This window comes from Mercenaria mercenaria, chromosome 5 (genome assembly GCF_021730395.1).
Source record: "Mercenaria mercenaria strain notata chromosome 5, MADL_Memer_1, whole genome shotgun sequence".
Taxonomy (NCBI): Eukaryota; Metazoa; Mollusca; class Bivalvia; order Venerida; family Veneridae; genus Mercenaria; species Mercenaria mercenaria.
The window spans coordinates 70,320,860-70,337,590 of record NC_069365.1 but is presented as its reverse complement, the minus strand read 5'-3'; the positions used below and the strand labels follow the sequence as shown (position 1 = coordinate 70,337,590).

At 36.4% G+C, this 16,731-nt stretch overlaps 1 protein-coding gene across 2 annotated transcripts in view; it reads left to right on the top strand.

The window, feature by feature from the left end:
* The window catches only part of LOC123557547 (serine-rich adhesin for platelets-like), a 40,933-nt gene that overhangs the window by 2,903 nt on the left and 21,299 nt on the right, over positions 1-16,731 (top strand). For both annotated transcript variants that reach the window (XM_053543867.1, XM_053543868.1), the window contains exons 3-6: positions 2,118-2,320; positions 3,333-3,425; positions 4,675-4,810; positions 7,694-7,823. In XM_053543867.1, the coding sequence (XP_053399842.1) occupies positions 2,118-2,320; positions 3,333-3,425; positions 4,675-4,810; positions 7,694-7,823 (562 nt within the window). The remainder of the gene's footprint in view (positions 1-2,117; positions 2,321-3,332; positions 3,426-4,674; positions 4,811-7,693; positions 7,824-16,731) is intronic.

Below are 16,731 nucleotides of genomic sequence, written 5' to 3'. Positions count from 1 at the left end.
ATATAGATGATATTTGTTTCTTTCTCTGTGAGAAAGCCCTGTACAAAGCGCTAGATGCGAGTGAGTGAATTTCTGTCTTGCTTGTGAAACAAACAAGTTTTCTTTCGCTTTAGTTTTCATAAATGATTTTTCATTACAAATTTCGTGTATTTGATACTTTTCAAAGTATTTGAAATCATCATTCTATTTCATTCTAATACTTCAATAATTCATTGAAAACATAGAATCATTATGTATTATACATAAATCTTTATATGTATATATGTATCTGTACATATGGATAAAATTAAGATAAAAACTCCCACAAAAAGGGTAAATTAAGTGTGGCAGGGTAAATTACCTCAAAATGATTACGTTATTAATTTTTTTTGTCAAGCTTTCAGATTTCTTTGCGAAAACAAATAGGTCAAGGTAATTGGGGTCTTTATGGCCTCCTTAAATCTAAATCAGAATGGTACAGTATGTGGTCACACATTGCCTGGCACGAATGTCGTGGGACAATAATTTATAAAATCATATCTCAATACCAATGTCAGTTTAAATTGTAAACATCAAAAGACCAATTTGCGTAACTCATTTTATTTACTGATATAGATACAGCGATAAAACGATCATATTAACACCTTAATGGCGTGTGCTGCATTCTGACCCGATTTAATGACGCATTTGTCGTACTAAAAACATTGCGACATCCAAATTAAATAAAATAGATTAGTTTACAACATACATAAATATTCTGAAGCAGTTCTAAATTATTCCAGTCTTTATTCTGAAGAAAGTCTTGACTTTACAGATAGAATATAGGTGTGATGTTAAACTCATCAAGAATGAGATAACAGAGACTTACTGTAATATTTTTAGAAATATAAATGAAAAAATGAAAGCACTTAATAGTTCAAGGAATGGATGACATCTAAGATAAAGTTTAAGTACTAAATTGATTAAAAATGTGCTCGAATCCTACCACCGTTTCTCAGTCAGTTGTTTAGCTGGGCTCTTACCCTGGTCATAATTATGGAACTGTGGGAAGTCGGGATTATACCATGTAAAATGACTGAAACGAAATAAGTTCATGTCCAATTGGTACTTTTTAAATTATGTTCACCATCCTGCTTGGTATGTCATTTATAATAATGTGATATTATTTGAAGTTAGTAAATTATTCCAGATTGATTCGTAAAAAGACACCATAACCACTCTGTCTCCTCTTTTAATAACTGAATCAAGTGTGGGTGTATTCTGTTTAGGTTACAGCATTATGCTATTTCATTCGACCTGTATAATGTTTCAAGTATACGCGTGAACCGGTGTATACATTTTACTAATTAGATAAAATCAGTGCACAATAGCTACAGTTTTTATCATTTCAAAATCAATATTTGTTATATTAATTTGTACGCAGTTGAAATATCAGTCATTACATTAGCTTTGTAAAACTCGGTCGCACGTGTGACTAGGTACATCAAACATTAAATAATCTAGTTTGATGTACCTTGTCCCACGTGCGACCGGCTTTTACAAAGCTAATGTACTTACTGATATATTACATGAAAAGCTCCGAATAGCGTGCTGTCCAACTTGAAAAATGGACAGGTTCATTATAAAAAAAACTTAGCAGGGAAAGGGTTAACAAAAATATCTAAAATGCACAAACATTCAGAAAAATGTCAAAATTATTCTAGAACGTTAATATTAACAAAATTGCATCAACGCATTTTTTTTAATATCACAGTTTCGAGGCGTACACTGACAAAGCACTTTGTTCTTCATAAACATATATTTATTTGAATAATTTCAGCTTCTCTTGTTTGTGATCAGTGTCATTTTTATAAAGGCAAATTGTGTTGACACAATCACTCCTTTTCATAGTTATTGCTGCAAGGTGGTTTATTGTAGAAAAAGCGTCATTCGCGAATTCCCTTTTTAACGGTTCGCAGTTACCCTGAAAGGAGAGAGAGAGAGAGAGAGAGAGAGAGAGAGAGATCAACGCTGATACGTGTCGGAAGGAACCTTACTAGTATGATAATGATTGATAATATTAACCAATATAGTGTATAGTTTATTGAAAAAAATATTTAAAAGTCATTGCTGATTTATCTGTGACTTTCTGTTTTCAGTTGAGGTAAAGACCATCGACACTGGCGCAAGGCAAAGACGGTCTGTGGACGCATTTCCGGATGAACTCGACGTTGAATTGTCAACAGATGAAATGCATATAAGTTTACATCATTTAAAAAGAAATTTTGATATTCCTAATGAATTTCCCGTCCACCTTATGAGGAATGGTGAAGTGAAGCAATACAGCTTCGAGAGTAAACGGGTAAGTATACATTACTTGTATTATGTAATAACTTTGCGAAGACCAGTGTGTGGCAAACAAATGATGATCAAAAGTACCGTCAAGATCTACTAAATCTTTATTGTTGATTGTCTCGTTTTTTTTTTTATTCTTTTTTTTTCTTTTGCTTTTAGTAACACTAACAGTAAAGAACGCGAATATGGCGCGGTTGTTTAGAAAGTCGCGATAATGAATTTACAAACCAGCGGGCTGGAAAAGTTCGATCAAAACAAAGCTACATATTTGTCCTGTCATATGTTTGTTTCGAATGTAGATCTTATTTGATATTAGACCATTTACTAGTGAAAATTCAATATATACATACCAATATTTTTGTTTGCTCGTTCATATATTTAAGAAACAGAACTGAACCGTCTTACTCAGGAAGAATATTGTATTATATATATAAATGGAGATGTCAAATATCTTTTTAAAACATTGAGATAATTATGCAAATTTCAATTTCAATCTAGATATTTATATGGAAATCGAGATACAATCATATATACAATCCCTAAACGTAATATTATCATGATTTTTGATTAAATGTTAACGTTTTTAAATAGCCAGTCAGAACTAATATCCATATCCTGTTACCTTAGTCGTAAAAATAATGAAGTGATCGCTGTTTACCAGGAATAAGTTCACCTTCATACCTAATCGGTTAAATGTTTTATCATATAACTGCAATGTCAGACATTGCTTTCAAATTATTACTGTCCACAAGTATATTAAGCACCGGGTATTGTTCATTCTGGTTTTAAGCAATTATAAAATGTGTAGACTGTAAACGTGTTTTTTTTCTGTTTTCAGCGGTTACAGTCACATTGGAAGATTTATTTTTCATAAAGTGCCAACAACCATTGCTAAATGTCATCGTAAACGTCAGTCTGTTAAAGTTTAAATGGGCAACCGTTTAACGCTACCCACCAGTAATACAATGACTGTCATATTTTCAAGACTTTGATTCGTATATTAATAATCTCTTTTCCAGAAAGTTGCTTATTATTTCGATACTACATCTGGTGCCGCTTTTATGGCATGGCCTAAATCTGAACAGAACGGGACTGCTGAGGAATTTGATCTTGTGAGTACAGTTAAGTTGGAATATATGATCCCGACATAATCATTAATATCGTGGTCTTTTCCTTCTTCATGAGTTTATTATTATCATCTCTTTCGTAATCATCATCATCATCATGATTATCGTCATCGTCATATTCATCATCATCATAATATCTTTCGTTATACGTTTTGTCATCACCATCAGTTACTTCGTAGCCGTCATTTTCATCATCATCATAATCTCTTTCGTAATACGTTTTGTCATCAGCATCAGGTATTTCGTAGTCGTCATATTCATCATCATCATAATCTCTTTCGTAATACGTTTTGTCATCAGCATCAGTTATTTCGTAGCCACCTAAGTGTAGGAGTCATCTAACTGAAATGCATGTGGCACAAACTGTTTTCACAGTTTAAAAAATATTATAATAAAATGTCACATAATCACCATGAAGTGTTGATATGCGTGATGCATTTTGTTAGGGTTGGTCAAAAGACTGCATAATAGAGCACTCTTTGCTTGGGCAAAATGTTTCATTTTCAACCATATTCAGTGATTCTGCGCCCTAGTTACTGTTTAGACTATAAGAATCTTTCACTGGTTGTAGGTGCAGATGGCAATATCCGGCCTCGAGGGTAACTGTTTAGGCGGTAACGAGGTTCCTACCGAGTTACCGCCTAAACAGTTACCCGAGAGCCGGATATTTCCATCTGCACCTATAACCAGTGACAGAATCTTTTTCTTGCATACCGATTTCAAGAAATATTAATAAAAATAAAATCAATCGGACGGCTTTCTTTTTAGAACTATTTCTTATTGCAGTGTATTTAAACAAAGCGCGGGAAACCAACGTCCGTAAACAGGAAAGACGTCATGACGCTTCAAAACAAACAAAAATGTTTAGTTCCGGTTTTGTTTTATCAGTTACAGCGTAACGTTATGAATTTTTGATAAAATAACATGATTTGAATCGAGAAATATACTATCTGGGACCAATAGGAATTGTCAAGGTATTGAATTTTTATTCCGTTTTTTAAAATAAAATATAAATTACTACATAAATCTTCTACATATATGTAGTTCGTTATACGTCATTTACAGCACGAGAGTCATCTTACACCCCGGGGTGTAAGATGGATTTTTCCAGCACCGGTAAATATACCAGAAATCCCCGTCTGGTATGCAAGAAAAAATATTCTGGAATCATATCCTTGTTATTTGTGCCAGGTGATCTCATAAAATATAATGTTTCACCAACGCTATATTTCAGTATGGAACGTTTATCTCCGATAACAATGAAGAATATTTTGTCCAGCCACCAAAAGATAAGCAAAGTTCGTATACAGTCTTGAAGATTTCTGAGAAGAAGACAACAGTTTCGGACTATGTCACGTTATTACATACTGGTAAGTTCAGTTTGAAATAGTGAGTCCGTAATGACAGTCGGTAAATAACGTACACTCCGTATATGATTCCGGCATTTTCCGTCCTTTACGGAAAGTCATGCGCGCGTTGAGTTAGAAGGCCGAATACGTAAATTATACGGAAATTGCCGAGTTTCATTACGGATCTACCACCGTTAGGTTCTTTGCGCACAATTTGTCCGCTGTATCAAGGATACTGTCTAACCTTTTCTATATTTGTATTGTTCTGTTGAAATCTGCAGATTTCGTTGTATACTTTTTTGTGACATATAAAAATGAAATAGACTCAGCGTTTTTGTTACTATTATGACATCTGTTAAACTTTTCAGCATAAATGAGTCCAGAATAAGCCGCTGCATGGATAAGGGAATTAGAGTGTTTGGGGCTAGTTGGGAAGGAGAACAGGTTATTAAATGGCTTCACGCATTCGCGGTTCCATTGTAAAAAAATAAACGGATTTTGAAAACGAGTATCTATTTAAATTGAGCCCGCCCGCTCGGTACGTAGAGCTTTGGTCTATTGATCTCAGGGTCGCAAGTTCGATCCCCGGGCGGGGGTATGTTCTCTGAGACGATTTGATAAAAGACAATGTGTCTGAAATCATTCGTCCTCCCTCTTTGATAATGCATGCTGGGAAGCTGGCAGTTACTTGCGGAGAACAGGTTTGTACTGGTATAAAATACAGGAACACTGGTAAGGTTAAACGACTGAAATACTGTTGAAAAACGGCTTTAACCCCAAAACAAACAAACAAATTTATTCGAATTGTATCTATATTCTTGGTAAATCATTTTCAGTTTGATTATAATTGTTATAGATCGGCGTTTTCCGGTTGGTTAAATTGTTGTATGCAATTAAAACATGTTTTTGTCTTTTTGTGAAAATTACGTTCAATATTTCATCTGGCTTAATGTGTAACACATTTTTTTATTGTACGACTTAACCATGCTGATGTGAGTTCGTACTTGGTTATTTCTTTATGCTTAAGCAATTTATATTCGTAACAACGCTATGTGTTTACCACTATAGCTGTAAAATGTCATGGAGCATATTGAGTGATTTTTATTCACAAGATAATAGGTAAGGGTAGATTTCTCGGAAGCATAGAACGCCAAAAACACAGTTCCAGAGCCAAGCATTTGCAAAGTAGGCCCACAAAAAAAGAAGCTGTAATGGAAAAATATTACAGACAGGTTACTTCAAGTACATATAGATCTATGTCAAATAAAGAAAGAGGGGACTGAAGTGGTAATAGGCAAAATATGGTGGCGGTGGTGGATAGGTGGGGGATGGGGGAGGAAGTTGAAGGGGAAAGTAGAGCAAGGATGAATATACAAGGGGAATGCTACGTTCCTTAATCAGAGATACACTACAACGTAAACCACAATAGCGCAGACACTCATGTACAAAAGATAAACACACAACCACACCCAACTAACTAACATAGGAAAACAAACAAATAAGATACAAGAACACAATAGGGCACCGCTCTAGAATCACAAGCACACAAACGCACCCCTATAAGCAGGACAGGATAAACAACCGTGTATCGCCTTAGGATTCTGGCAACCAAAATAAAAGGGGTCACGAAAACTAACTCACAGTAAAGGGGAAAGGTGATGCAAAAGGAGTGCAAATGCAAGGGGAAAGGAATGGGGTGATAGAGGGAATGAGGAGGAAACAACGCTTACAACAAACAAGAAAACATACGTAACAGACAATACAAGACAGAAAGAAAACCAGTTGAAAATAGGGGCACCGCCATAGAACGGTCAGTAACCTATATAAAGGAAACTGGGGGTATAAACATGTTTAGGGCATGCCAACCTCACACTTGCCCTATTTGCAACAAGTTAGACAACTTAGTGTAAATAAAAAAAAACCTGCTGAGATAGTCTCTAACATTAGCGAAAAGTACCAGATTAATTAAGTAAAACATAAAACTAAGGTAAATCTAATGTATAATTACACCAATGTACTCAACAACTTGTCTGAAGTCAGAGCACCGAGAGCCTAACTTTTAAGGGCACGACTAAGAAAGCTGCAAGAGAAAATTTAACTCCCTTCGTCCGTTGTATGTAGGGTTTAGGAGAAAAGCATCATGGAGTCTCACACTTTATTAGTCACCGCATCTTCAAATAGGAAAGTCATGTTTCAATGATGGAGCATTTAATCTATTTCGAATTGTCATTTCCCACAAAACGATTTCATCTTAAAGCCGTATTCGCGCAATTCGGGTATAGGTATTTCATTTTCGGCTTCGTAGATAGGTATTGTATTGTAATGGTATTTTATGGATGACTTGCTATTGGAGAAACTTATATTCAATAGTCAATGAGTTCGCATCAATAACACGTTTTACATTCTGGCCTATTTTTCAATCCTGCTTTCAGGTAATATAGCAGTTTTTATGATAAAAAAACAATAAAAAGTACACAGCATAACAATAACAGCGGTAAATGCGTGACCAAAAAGACACGTCGCTCAGTTATTAGTACGCTTGATCCAAACCCGAACGCAGACTTCATACATACTATACAAATAGTATTAAATATACATGACTCTAAATTGAACAGCCGTGTAGATGGATCATTTTTTCATATATTTAACATTGTCTTTCAAACTGTGACCTGGAGGGACTTTTTCCGGAAGGATCGTCCATATTGGGCAAGCGAAGGTGATTATGAATGTATTTAAGTAAAAGTGAAAAGACAAGGTATTATTATTATTAATAGTGCAGAGAAAGATAGAATTATTTGCAATTTGTTTATCGGTGGACTATTTAGATTCACACCAAGCATTTATTTATGAAACTTACCCTTTTTGTATTCATTCAAATGTTTATTTTTCGTATTTAATTTCCAGATGTCAAGATAATGCAAGACAAAGTGGACAACCGTAGAAATGCTAACAATCCTACAAAAAGAGAAAGAAGGCAGACAACAACTTATGAAATAGAAATATTCTTTGTTCTAGACTATGCTATATATCAAGAGTATGTTGACAATATTCTATTTAACACAGTCAAACATAAATTTATAGAGACACATTGCATTTTAAAGTCACAAACATGGTTTTATCTGTCTGAAGTTATCAGATGAATTTGAGTTCAAATGGGCTTAGTACATGAAGGGCCTAATTTTACTCCTTTGCAAGGAGTACTGACTCATTTCATTTATAGTTGTCGTGATAACGTTAACGTTGCCGCCAATTTATGTATACGTCGGACGTCAGATATTGACGTCATGTTGTTGAGTTGTTTATGCAGAATTGAATAAAGGATCGAACTGTTAAGACGCGTAGTACTCTATCTTACAGAAATTCCATTATCGTATGCACATTTTTCTGGTGCCGTGACCAAACAACAAAGATGAATTTACAGAAACATATAGCACAGAGAAATGCTCAGAAGAATGTTATAGACTATTATTTAGCGAGAATAGAAGACGCCAAAAGCGCCGAGAACATTTCACTGATCGATTTCAACGGAATATTTGAAAAACTCGCGTTAAAAGTGAAACAAATGGAAGAAATGAACGAGAAGATTGCAAATCTTACGGACAGCGAAGAAATTAACGAAGAAATTATACAAACCGAAAAGTATATGTTGGACTTAGACCTTAAAATGAGACACCTTAGTGACTTTAGAGATAAACAGATTCGTACAGATGTACAACAACCGCAGTTTTTCCCCACTGATGGTCAGTCAACTCTTCATGTGGAGTCGCAGCAGACATTTTCCTCTGAATTTTCGCAGTCCACAACTGACAGATCGTCACAGAGCACTTCCGGTTTTCAACAAGCACAGTTGAATGTAAATGCACATCCTTTCGTCAGTCAGAATGTAAGTAACAATTCATTTCAATTTCATAGACTGCCAAAGTTGTCTCTACCAAAATTTAACGGTGATATTCTTAAATGGCAAGGTTTCTGGGATTCCTTTGAATCAACCATTCACCTGAATACCAATCTCACAGACGTACAGAAGTTTACATATTTACAGTCTCAGCTAGAGGGCGTTGCAGCACGTACTATAGACGGTTTTGCCTTAACAAATTCCAATTATTTGAGAGCCATTAGTTTACTTAGAGAGAGGTTCGGACAACAGCATAAGATTGTACATACCACCATGCAGGCCTTGATACAACTACCGGCGCCATTGAACACGCTTAGCAGTTTACAAGCGTTCCATGACAAAATGGAAACGTACATTCGAGGGTTAGAATCAATGGGGCAGAATCAAGAAAGTTACGGAAGCCTGTTAGTGCCAATAATTTTAGACAAAATGCCACAAGAGGTCAGAAAAAATCTTGCACGAGAACACGGCGACAATGACTGGAAGTTAGAAGAACTTAGGAGTGCCCTGAGGAAAGAAGTCCGGATACTTGAAGTCGGAATTCAAAGCTATACACCGGAAATAAACGATTTCATACCGACATCGTCTTTTTACACTGGAGCGTTATCAAAGCAAAGAAGAAAGCAAAATAAAGACAAAACAGAGATAGATTTCAATACAAACAGAAAAAATAAATCAAATGATATCATTTGTGCATTCTGTGAAGAATCACATAAATCTATTGACTGTACAAGGTTTCCTGATACGCTGTTAAGAATGCAGAAAGTGAAAGAAAAACAATTGTGCTTTAATTGTTTAAGAAAACACCGGGTCATAAACTGCACGTCACAAAGAAGATGTCTGGTCTGTAAAAAGAAACATCATACTAGCATATGTAACAACAAGAGTAAAGAACACAACAGTGGCGGGAATGTTCCGGATGTACAGCCATCAAAACCGGAAACGGCAGTTCTACATTCATCTACCCAAGAAACTTCCCATGGTGTTTTACTGAAAACAGCCATTAGCAAGGTGACTTCCGGTAACATAACAAGGGATACTCATATCCTGTTTGACGAAGGAGCACAGAAGTCATTTATCACCGAGACGCTAGCACAAGAATTGCAACTATCCACATCCGGTACAGAAACCTTACACTTAGCAACGTTTGGTAACCAAGAACAACAACTAAAACATGTTGATTCCGCAACGGTGTACCTCATTACAAACCAGAAAAAGAGAATACCGATCAATGTATTAATAGTGCCTACTATATCAGTACCTATTAGTACCAGTCTACACAACACAGCGTCCCATTTACCTTACCTGAGAGGACTGAACCTGGCACATCCGGTTAGCGGCGATGAGGTATTTACAATTTCTCTGCTGATAGGAGCTGACCATTACTGGGACGTCATTGAAGATCATATTATACGCGGATGTGGACCAACTGCAGTGAAGTCCAAGATCGGATATCTTTTGTCGGGACCTGTGAATGCATACTGCAACAATACTACTAGTAAGATGAACCACATATTTAACGTTATGACCACACGTGCACGAGATGAAAACGCTATAGAACGTTTCTGGTCGCTCGAGAGCATAGGTATCACTCCGTGCAAAGACGAGCATGAGAAGACGGATTACTTGGTGCAGTATCAGCAGACGTCAATTGAATTTACAGACGATAAGTACACTGCAGCCCTTCCATGGAAATTAGACCACGACCCACTTCCAACAAATTACAACATCACAAAGAAAAGAACTGAGAGCACGATTCGCAGACTTAGCCAGGAACCTGATATGCTAAAGAAATATGGTGAAATTATATCAGAGCAAGAGAGACGGGGATTTATAGAAAAGATTAACGATGTTGCACAAACTTCAAATGCAGTCCACTATATTCCCCACCACCCTGTGCGAAAGGAATCATCTACCACTCCTATTCGTATCGTGTATGACTGTAGTTGTAAACAGTCATCTAGTCAACCTAGCCTGAACGACTGCCTGGAGTCTACAGCACCTGTGCTGAATGAATTAACGTCTATATTGATGCGATTTCGATTGAAAAAGTACGCTGTAACCACTGACATAGAAAAAGCTTTCCTACATGTGGGACTACAAGAAAAAGACAGGGATGTTACCCGGTTTTTGTGGCTCACTGATCCTAGTGATCCTAAATCTCAACTTTGCACATACCGATTCAAAGCAGTGTTGTTCGGCGCGACGTGCTCACCGTTCATTCTTAACGCCACTATTCTCAAACACCTGGAATTGAACAAAACAAACAAAGCAGCCGAGATTATAAAGAGAGATTTATATGTTGACAATATACTCTCTAGTTTTGAAGAAAAAAGAGATCTACTCACCTATTTCCGTGATGCACGTGATCTGATGAAATGTGCCAGTATGAACTTAAGATCGTGGTCTTCTAACAACTCCGAACTAAAAGCTATCGCCACACGAGAAGGAGTCATAGATAGAGATGAAGTAACCAAGGTACTAGGTATGTGCTGGAAACCGGAAACAGATTCCATGGCATACAGACATCACAAGATACCAAAGTTAGACTCTGTAACCAAGAGGGACATTCTAAGATATTCATCACGAATTTATGATCCACTAGGTCTGTTAAGCCCGGTAACAGTAAGGGCAAAATTACTTCTTCAGCAATTATGGAAAGATAAGTTTGATTGGGATGTACCGTTACCACTAGAGGTGCAAGATAAATGGAACAAGCTGGCTGAAGATCTGAACACAGTTACAGATACAGAGTTTTCCAGACAGTACATACGGCAGTCAAAGCATAAACAGACCATAAATAATTCAAGAACAAAAAGTACTCTCCATGTATTTGTCGATTCCAGTCTCAAATCATATGGAGCAGCAGTATACATAGTGAACGCAGATGGATTCAGATTGGTGATCGCGAAAAATCGGGTAGCTCCCGTGAAACCCATGACATTACCACAGCTCGAACTTATGGCCGCAGTAGTCGGCGCCAGATTAGTTCAACACGTACAAGAATCCTTGAACATTTCCGACGTCATCTGCTGGTCCGATAGCCAGATTGTGCTTCATTGGTTATCAACATCTAAACCACTGAAACGGTTCGTGCAGAACAGAGTGATAGAAATACAAACACTTACTAAAAATTACCCATGGCACTATTGTCCAACATATGATAATCCTTCAGACCTTCTAACTCGTGGTATTCCTGCTGACCAGCTCTTACAGAACGACCTATGGAACAGTGGGCCGTCATGGATACAAAACCAGTCCAACTGGCCTGTTTGGAAACCAACAGAGAATGAAATGCAGACGACAACAAAAACGCAGACGACAGTTTCGGATATCTCGTTGCCCTCCGATGCCACAAAGATGAGCGTAGTATGCAGTATAAAGTGTAGCACAAATGAAGGCATCCATCAAGTAATCAACATAGAGAAATACAGCAAATACTTCAAACTGTTACGTGTAACTGCCTACTTATTACGATTCATAAGCAATTGCCGAAATACACAGACAAAACTTACCGATGAATTAACGACAGCAGAAATCGAAAGAGCAGAGATAAGGTGGCTAAAATGTTGCCAAGAAAGTACTTACCCAGATGAGATGTCCAGTTTGAAGTCCAATACCACCAAAAGATTACCACTTGTCAAACAATTGCGTTTATTCGTAGATAAAAGCGGTATTATTCGTTGTGAAGGACGTATACATAACGCGCCATTATCCGACGTCACCAAATTCCCCTATTTGTTACCGAAGAGACATCCACTTACACGCCTGATTGTACTAGACACACATGAGAACCAGTTACATGCAGGAACGAACGCTACTGCTACCCAGTTAAGGCAGAAGTACTGGATCCCAGCTACCAGGCAGTGCGTAAAATCTATCCTCAGGAAATGTACAATATGCAGACGAGTACAAGGAAAGCCGTATAGAGCGCCAGATCCACCACCATTACCAAAAGTAAGAGTAGAAGAGTCTCCACCTTTCACTGTGACTGGAGTTGATTACACAGGTGCGTTATACGTAAGAGACCATTCCGGAAGCGTAATAAAAGTATATATATGTTTATTCACATGTGCCAATTCTCGAGCCTTACATTTAGAGGTTGTACCAGACCTGTCCAAAGAGTCATTCCTACTAGCTTTTAGGCGTTTCGTAAGCCGGAGATCAGTTCCGAGGGTCATGATGTCAGACAATGCTACAACGTTTACAAGTGCTTCAGAAAGCTTGAAACATATTTTCCAGTCAACTCAAGTCAGAGAAACATTAAGCAGAAAAGGCACAGAATGGAAATTCATTCCCAAACGAGCACCATGGTATGGAGGATGGTGGGAGCGACTAATAGGTCTCACAAAAATAGCGCTGAAGAAAGTTGTAGGATGCTCCCTTGTTACCATGGAAACACTTCAAACGGTAGTTACGGAGATCGAAGCCATGCTGAACGACAGACCGTTAACTCAGATGTCATCAAGTGTCGATGACATGGACCCACTAACACCGTCACACCTTCTCTACGGCCGGAGACTGACGTCACTTCCGTATAACACAACTACCTTAGACTTTGAAAATTCATCCAAATTTGACGAACATTCTGCGGTTACAAAACAGGCAAAATTACAATCAAAGCTCCTTGACCATTTCTGGAAACGGTGGAGAATGGAGTACTTAACAGCATTACGTGAATCTCACCGTAAATCAGGAACGAATGAACAGATGATAGCCGTGGGTGACGTAGTACAAATCCACGATGAATGTCCACGGAACCAATGGAAACTAGGCGTTGTTGAGCAGTTAATTACCGGAAGAGACGATCGTACCCGAGCTGCTACAATTAGAACTGCGAACGGAACTACAACCAGACCAATAGTGAAATTATACCCACTAGAATGTGTGAACTATAGAAACACTTAAACATTACGAGTGTAATGTGAAGAGATGTCAGATTCATTAATCATAGTTAGTTATTATTGCGAAGTGGTTCATTTTCATAAATTCGCGAATATACTGTGACAGTTAAAAAGACACGCTAATTTGAAGTTTATTTTAATTCAAGCATGTTTAGAGTTGTACTATTCCTTAATACGAAACCGTGACTGGTGCATTCTGCAGGATATTAAATGTGATTTTTTTTGTAAATTTTTAGATATTTCCTTTATCTGAGCATTCATTTTACGAAAAGACACTAGAGATATCATTATGTCATGGTGTTTTGCAAAATATATCATTTAGCGGCCCCCAGGATGTCGTGATAACGTTAACGTTGCCGCCAATTTATGTATACGTCGGACGTCAGATATTGACGTCATGTTGTTGAGTTGTTTATGCAGAATTGAATAAAGGATCGAACTGTTAAGACGCGTAGTACTCTATCTTACAGAAATTCCATTATCGTATGCACAATAGTAAAGGCAATTCGACGATGTTTGTAAATATAATGTACGTGTTTATATTAAAGCAGTCCGTGAGATTAAAAATGAATTTATTGAAAGTATCTATGTCAGTAAAAAAAAATATTCTTTACCATGCATGGCCAACATTCCAATACACTGACCAGACAAAAGTAGTCTCCCTTGAATATACACATAACGTTTATCGATAAACAGTTTTACCATAGATTTGTATAGGAAAATATTTTTCAAACGTTAAAAACGTATTTTTATCGTTATTTAACGAGATTTTATAACCTCGTGAAGTAATCTTCATTTTTCGTCCTTTATTTCGATGTATTTTTTATCGATGTGGTACAAAAACTTATTGCTTCCATATTTGTTTGAAGTTGATGACTATGGTTTCTATGTATTTCTATGTAACAATGTGGAAAATACCGTATATGTCAGGTTTTAAAAGGCTTTAAAATTATTTTCTGTCAAAATGACATTATTTTATAACCCCGTGAAGTATTCTCCATTGTCTGAACATTGTCAAGGTATGTTTTATTTTAAAATTGAAGAATGACAGATTGCTTCCATTTTAATTTGAAAATGAAGTAATCGCAATCTTGAGCACGTTTTCACGTACTAGTACATTTACTTGACGGTACGGCGGTACAAGGCAAGGTGTACCAATGTGTTGCATACCCGTTCGAGCGATTTATTTATTTATTTATCTATTTATCCGTCTGTAGTGCCAATTATATATTCTGTTTGATATTATGATTAAAGGTAATACTTTTTTGAATTGACAAACTTTAAGTCTTAAAAAGACCGCATAAAATTAAAAAAGCAATTAGAATTAATTCTATGTAATTGCTGTACACAAACTGTGTGCCGGTATGATTTTTGATGATGTTACAATAAAACATACTTCGTTTAACTGAAACATTTCATGAAAATTTTGTGTTCGATTCACATAATGTGCCTAAAATGTTACATACAACCATAGCTTCTTTACGTTCTCTGATCACTGCATGAATGTAAAAGTATGAATTACAAATTAATGAATGGTGGTGCTTTTAATTGTTATGATAATGTGATTAATTTACTCGTGCGTGCATTTCAGTGTTATAAAGTAGAAGATGAAAAAGGGCGCACTTTATGCAACTTATTATTAAATAAAAATAATAAAAAAGAAAAACCATACACACAAGTATATATTCATTAAATACGATAAACACTTTCACCGGTATATGACCTTTTTCATTATCATGATATATTACAAAGACATTTCTTAGTTTACACTATATCTGTTTTTTATTGTTATAATTATATTATTATTATTCTACATTCATTAAAGGAAAATTAATTCCTACTCCACAAATCTTCATGGTCTAATAGGGACCCCTGTTGTACAAAAGTGCCCATCAATTAGCGACTATTACATAATCGCTGATAAGCAGCAGATAAGACAGAGGTTGTACATTGGATTAGCGTGGGAGACACTTCTCTGCCCATATGCTTGACAAGTGGTCTTACGGTAAATATTGGAAACATTGAAGTTTTATAAATGTGAAAAAGAAAATAATACAATAATTTTAATCATGAGCAAACAGATATTTTAGATTAATTGTAAAATGTAAGATAATATGTGTTTAAGACTATTATAATTTTTTTTTTTTTAACAAATGGACATTACAGTCTCTTGCAACTCTTGAGAGTATTTGCAGAGTGAATAATAACAACTGTCAAATATGGATTAAAAACTGTGGAGTTAGAAAGTCTATTAAGAATACTAGGGTTATCATAAAAGTAACTTGATGTAGGATATTGTGTTTGGCTCGAGTGGATTTTGCTAGGCCGGATCACACCAGGCTCAAGTGCATCGTGTATTTCGGATTGGCAAAATTATCTCTAGCTAATACAACATAACGGATCAATCAACATAATGGCATTTTAATTACACGCCTCTACCTTTTGTTTTCTTGCATGCCAGACCGGAGTTTTATGTGATTTTTTTTGTTTTGGCAGGCGCTGGAAACCTCAACCTACGCCCCTTGTAGGAAGATTACTCACGCGCTTATATTAATAACTGAAAGAAAACGGTATGCAAGAAAATAGTCTATCACCAGCTGAAGGCGCAGATGGAAATTTCTTGTATTCCAGATAGGTTTTCTCGTGCTTTTCCGGTGCTATAAACACTCACCTTACACCCAGGGGTAGTGAAAGACGATTCACATGCTGCAATTCATGAATGAATGCGTAAATTCGTACCTTACTATATTAAGACAGTAATTCAAAGAAAACCTCCATTTTATCTTATATCTTCTACACATTGAAAAACGGCATGCAAAAAAGGAATCTATCTTAATGTGTGACTCTTGGGTAACTGTTTTGCGATAATATGGCAGAGCCTCGGTATTCCCCTTTGCATCTTCACCCAAGTAAAGATTCTTATAATCTGGCTCTCTGGTAACTTTTTCACGTTAACTTGGCAGATCATCGTTACCGTGTAAACAGTTACCCGAATCCCAGAGATTTCCATCTTCAACTAATGAAACATTTTTACATTCTGTTCGTATTTTTTCTGGAATACAATCCATACTTTTTCTTACAGAATGCATACAGGTTTACAATACATATACTTTTTGAATGACTTGCAGATATATATTTAACGT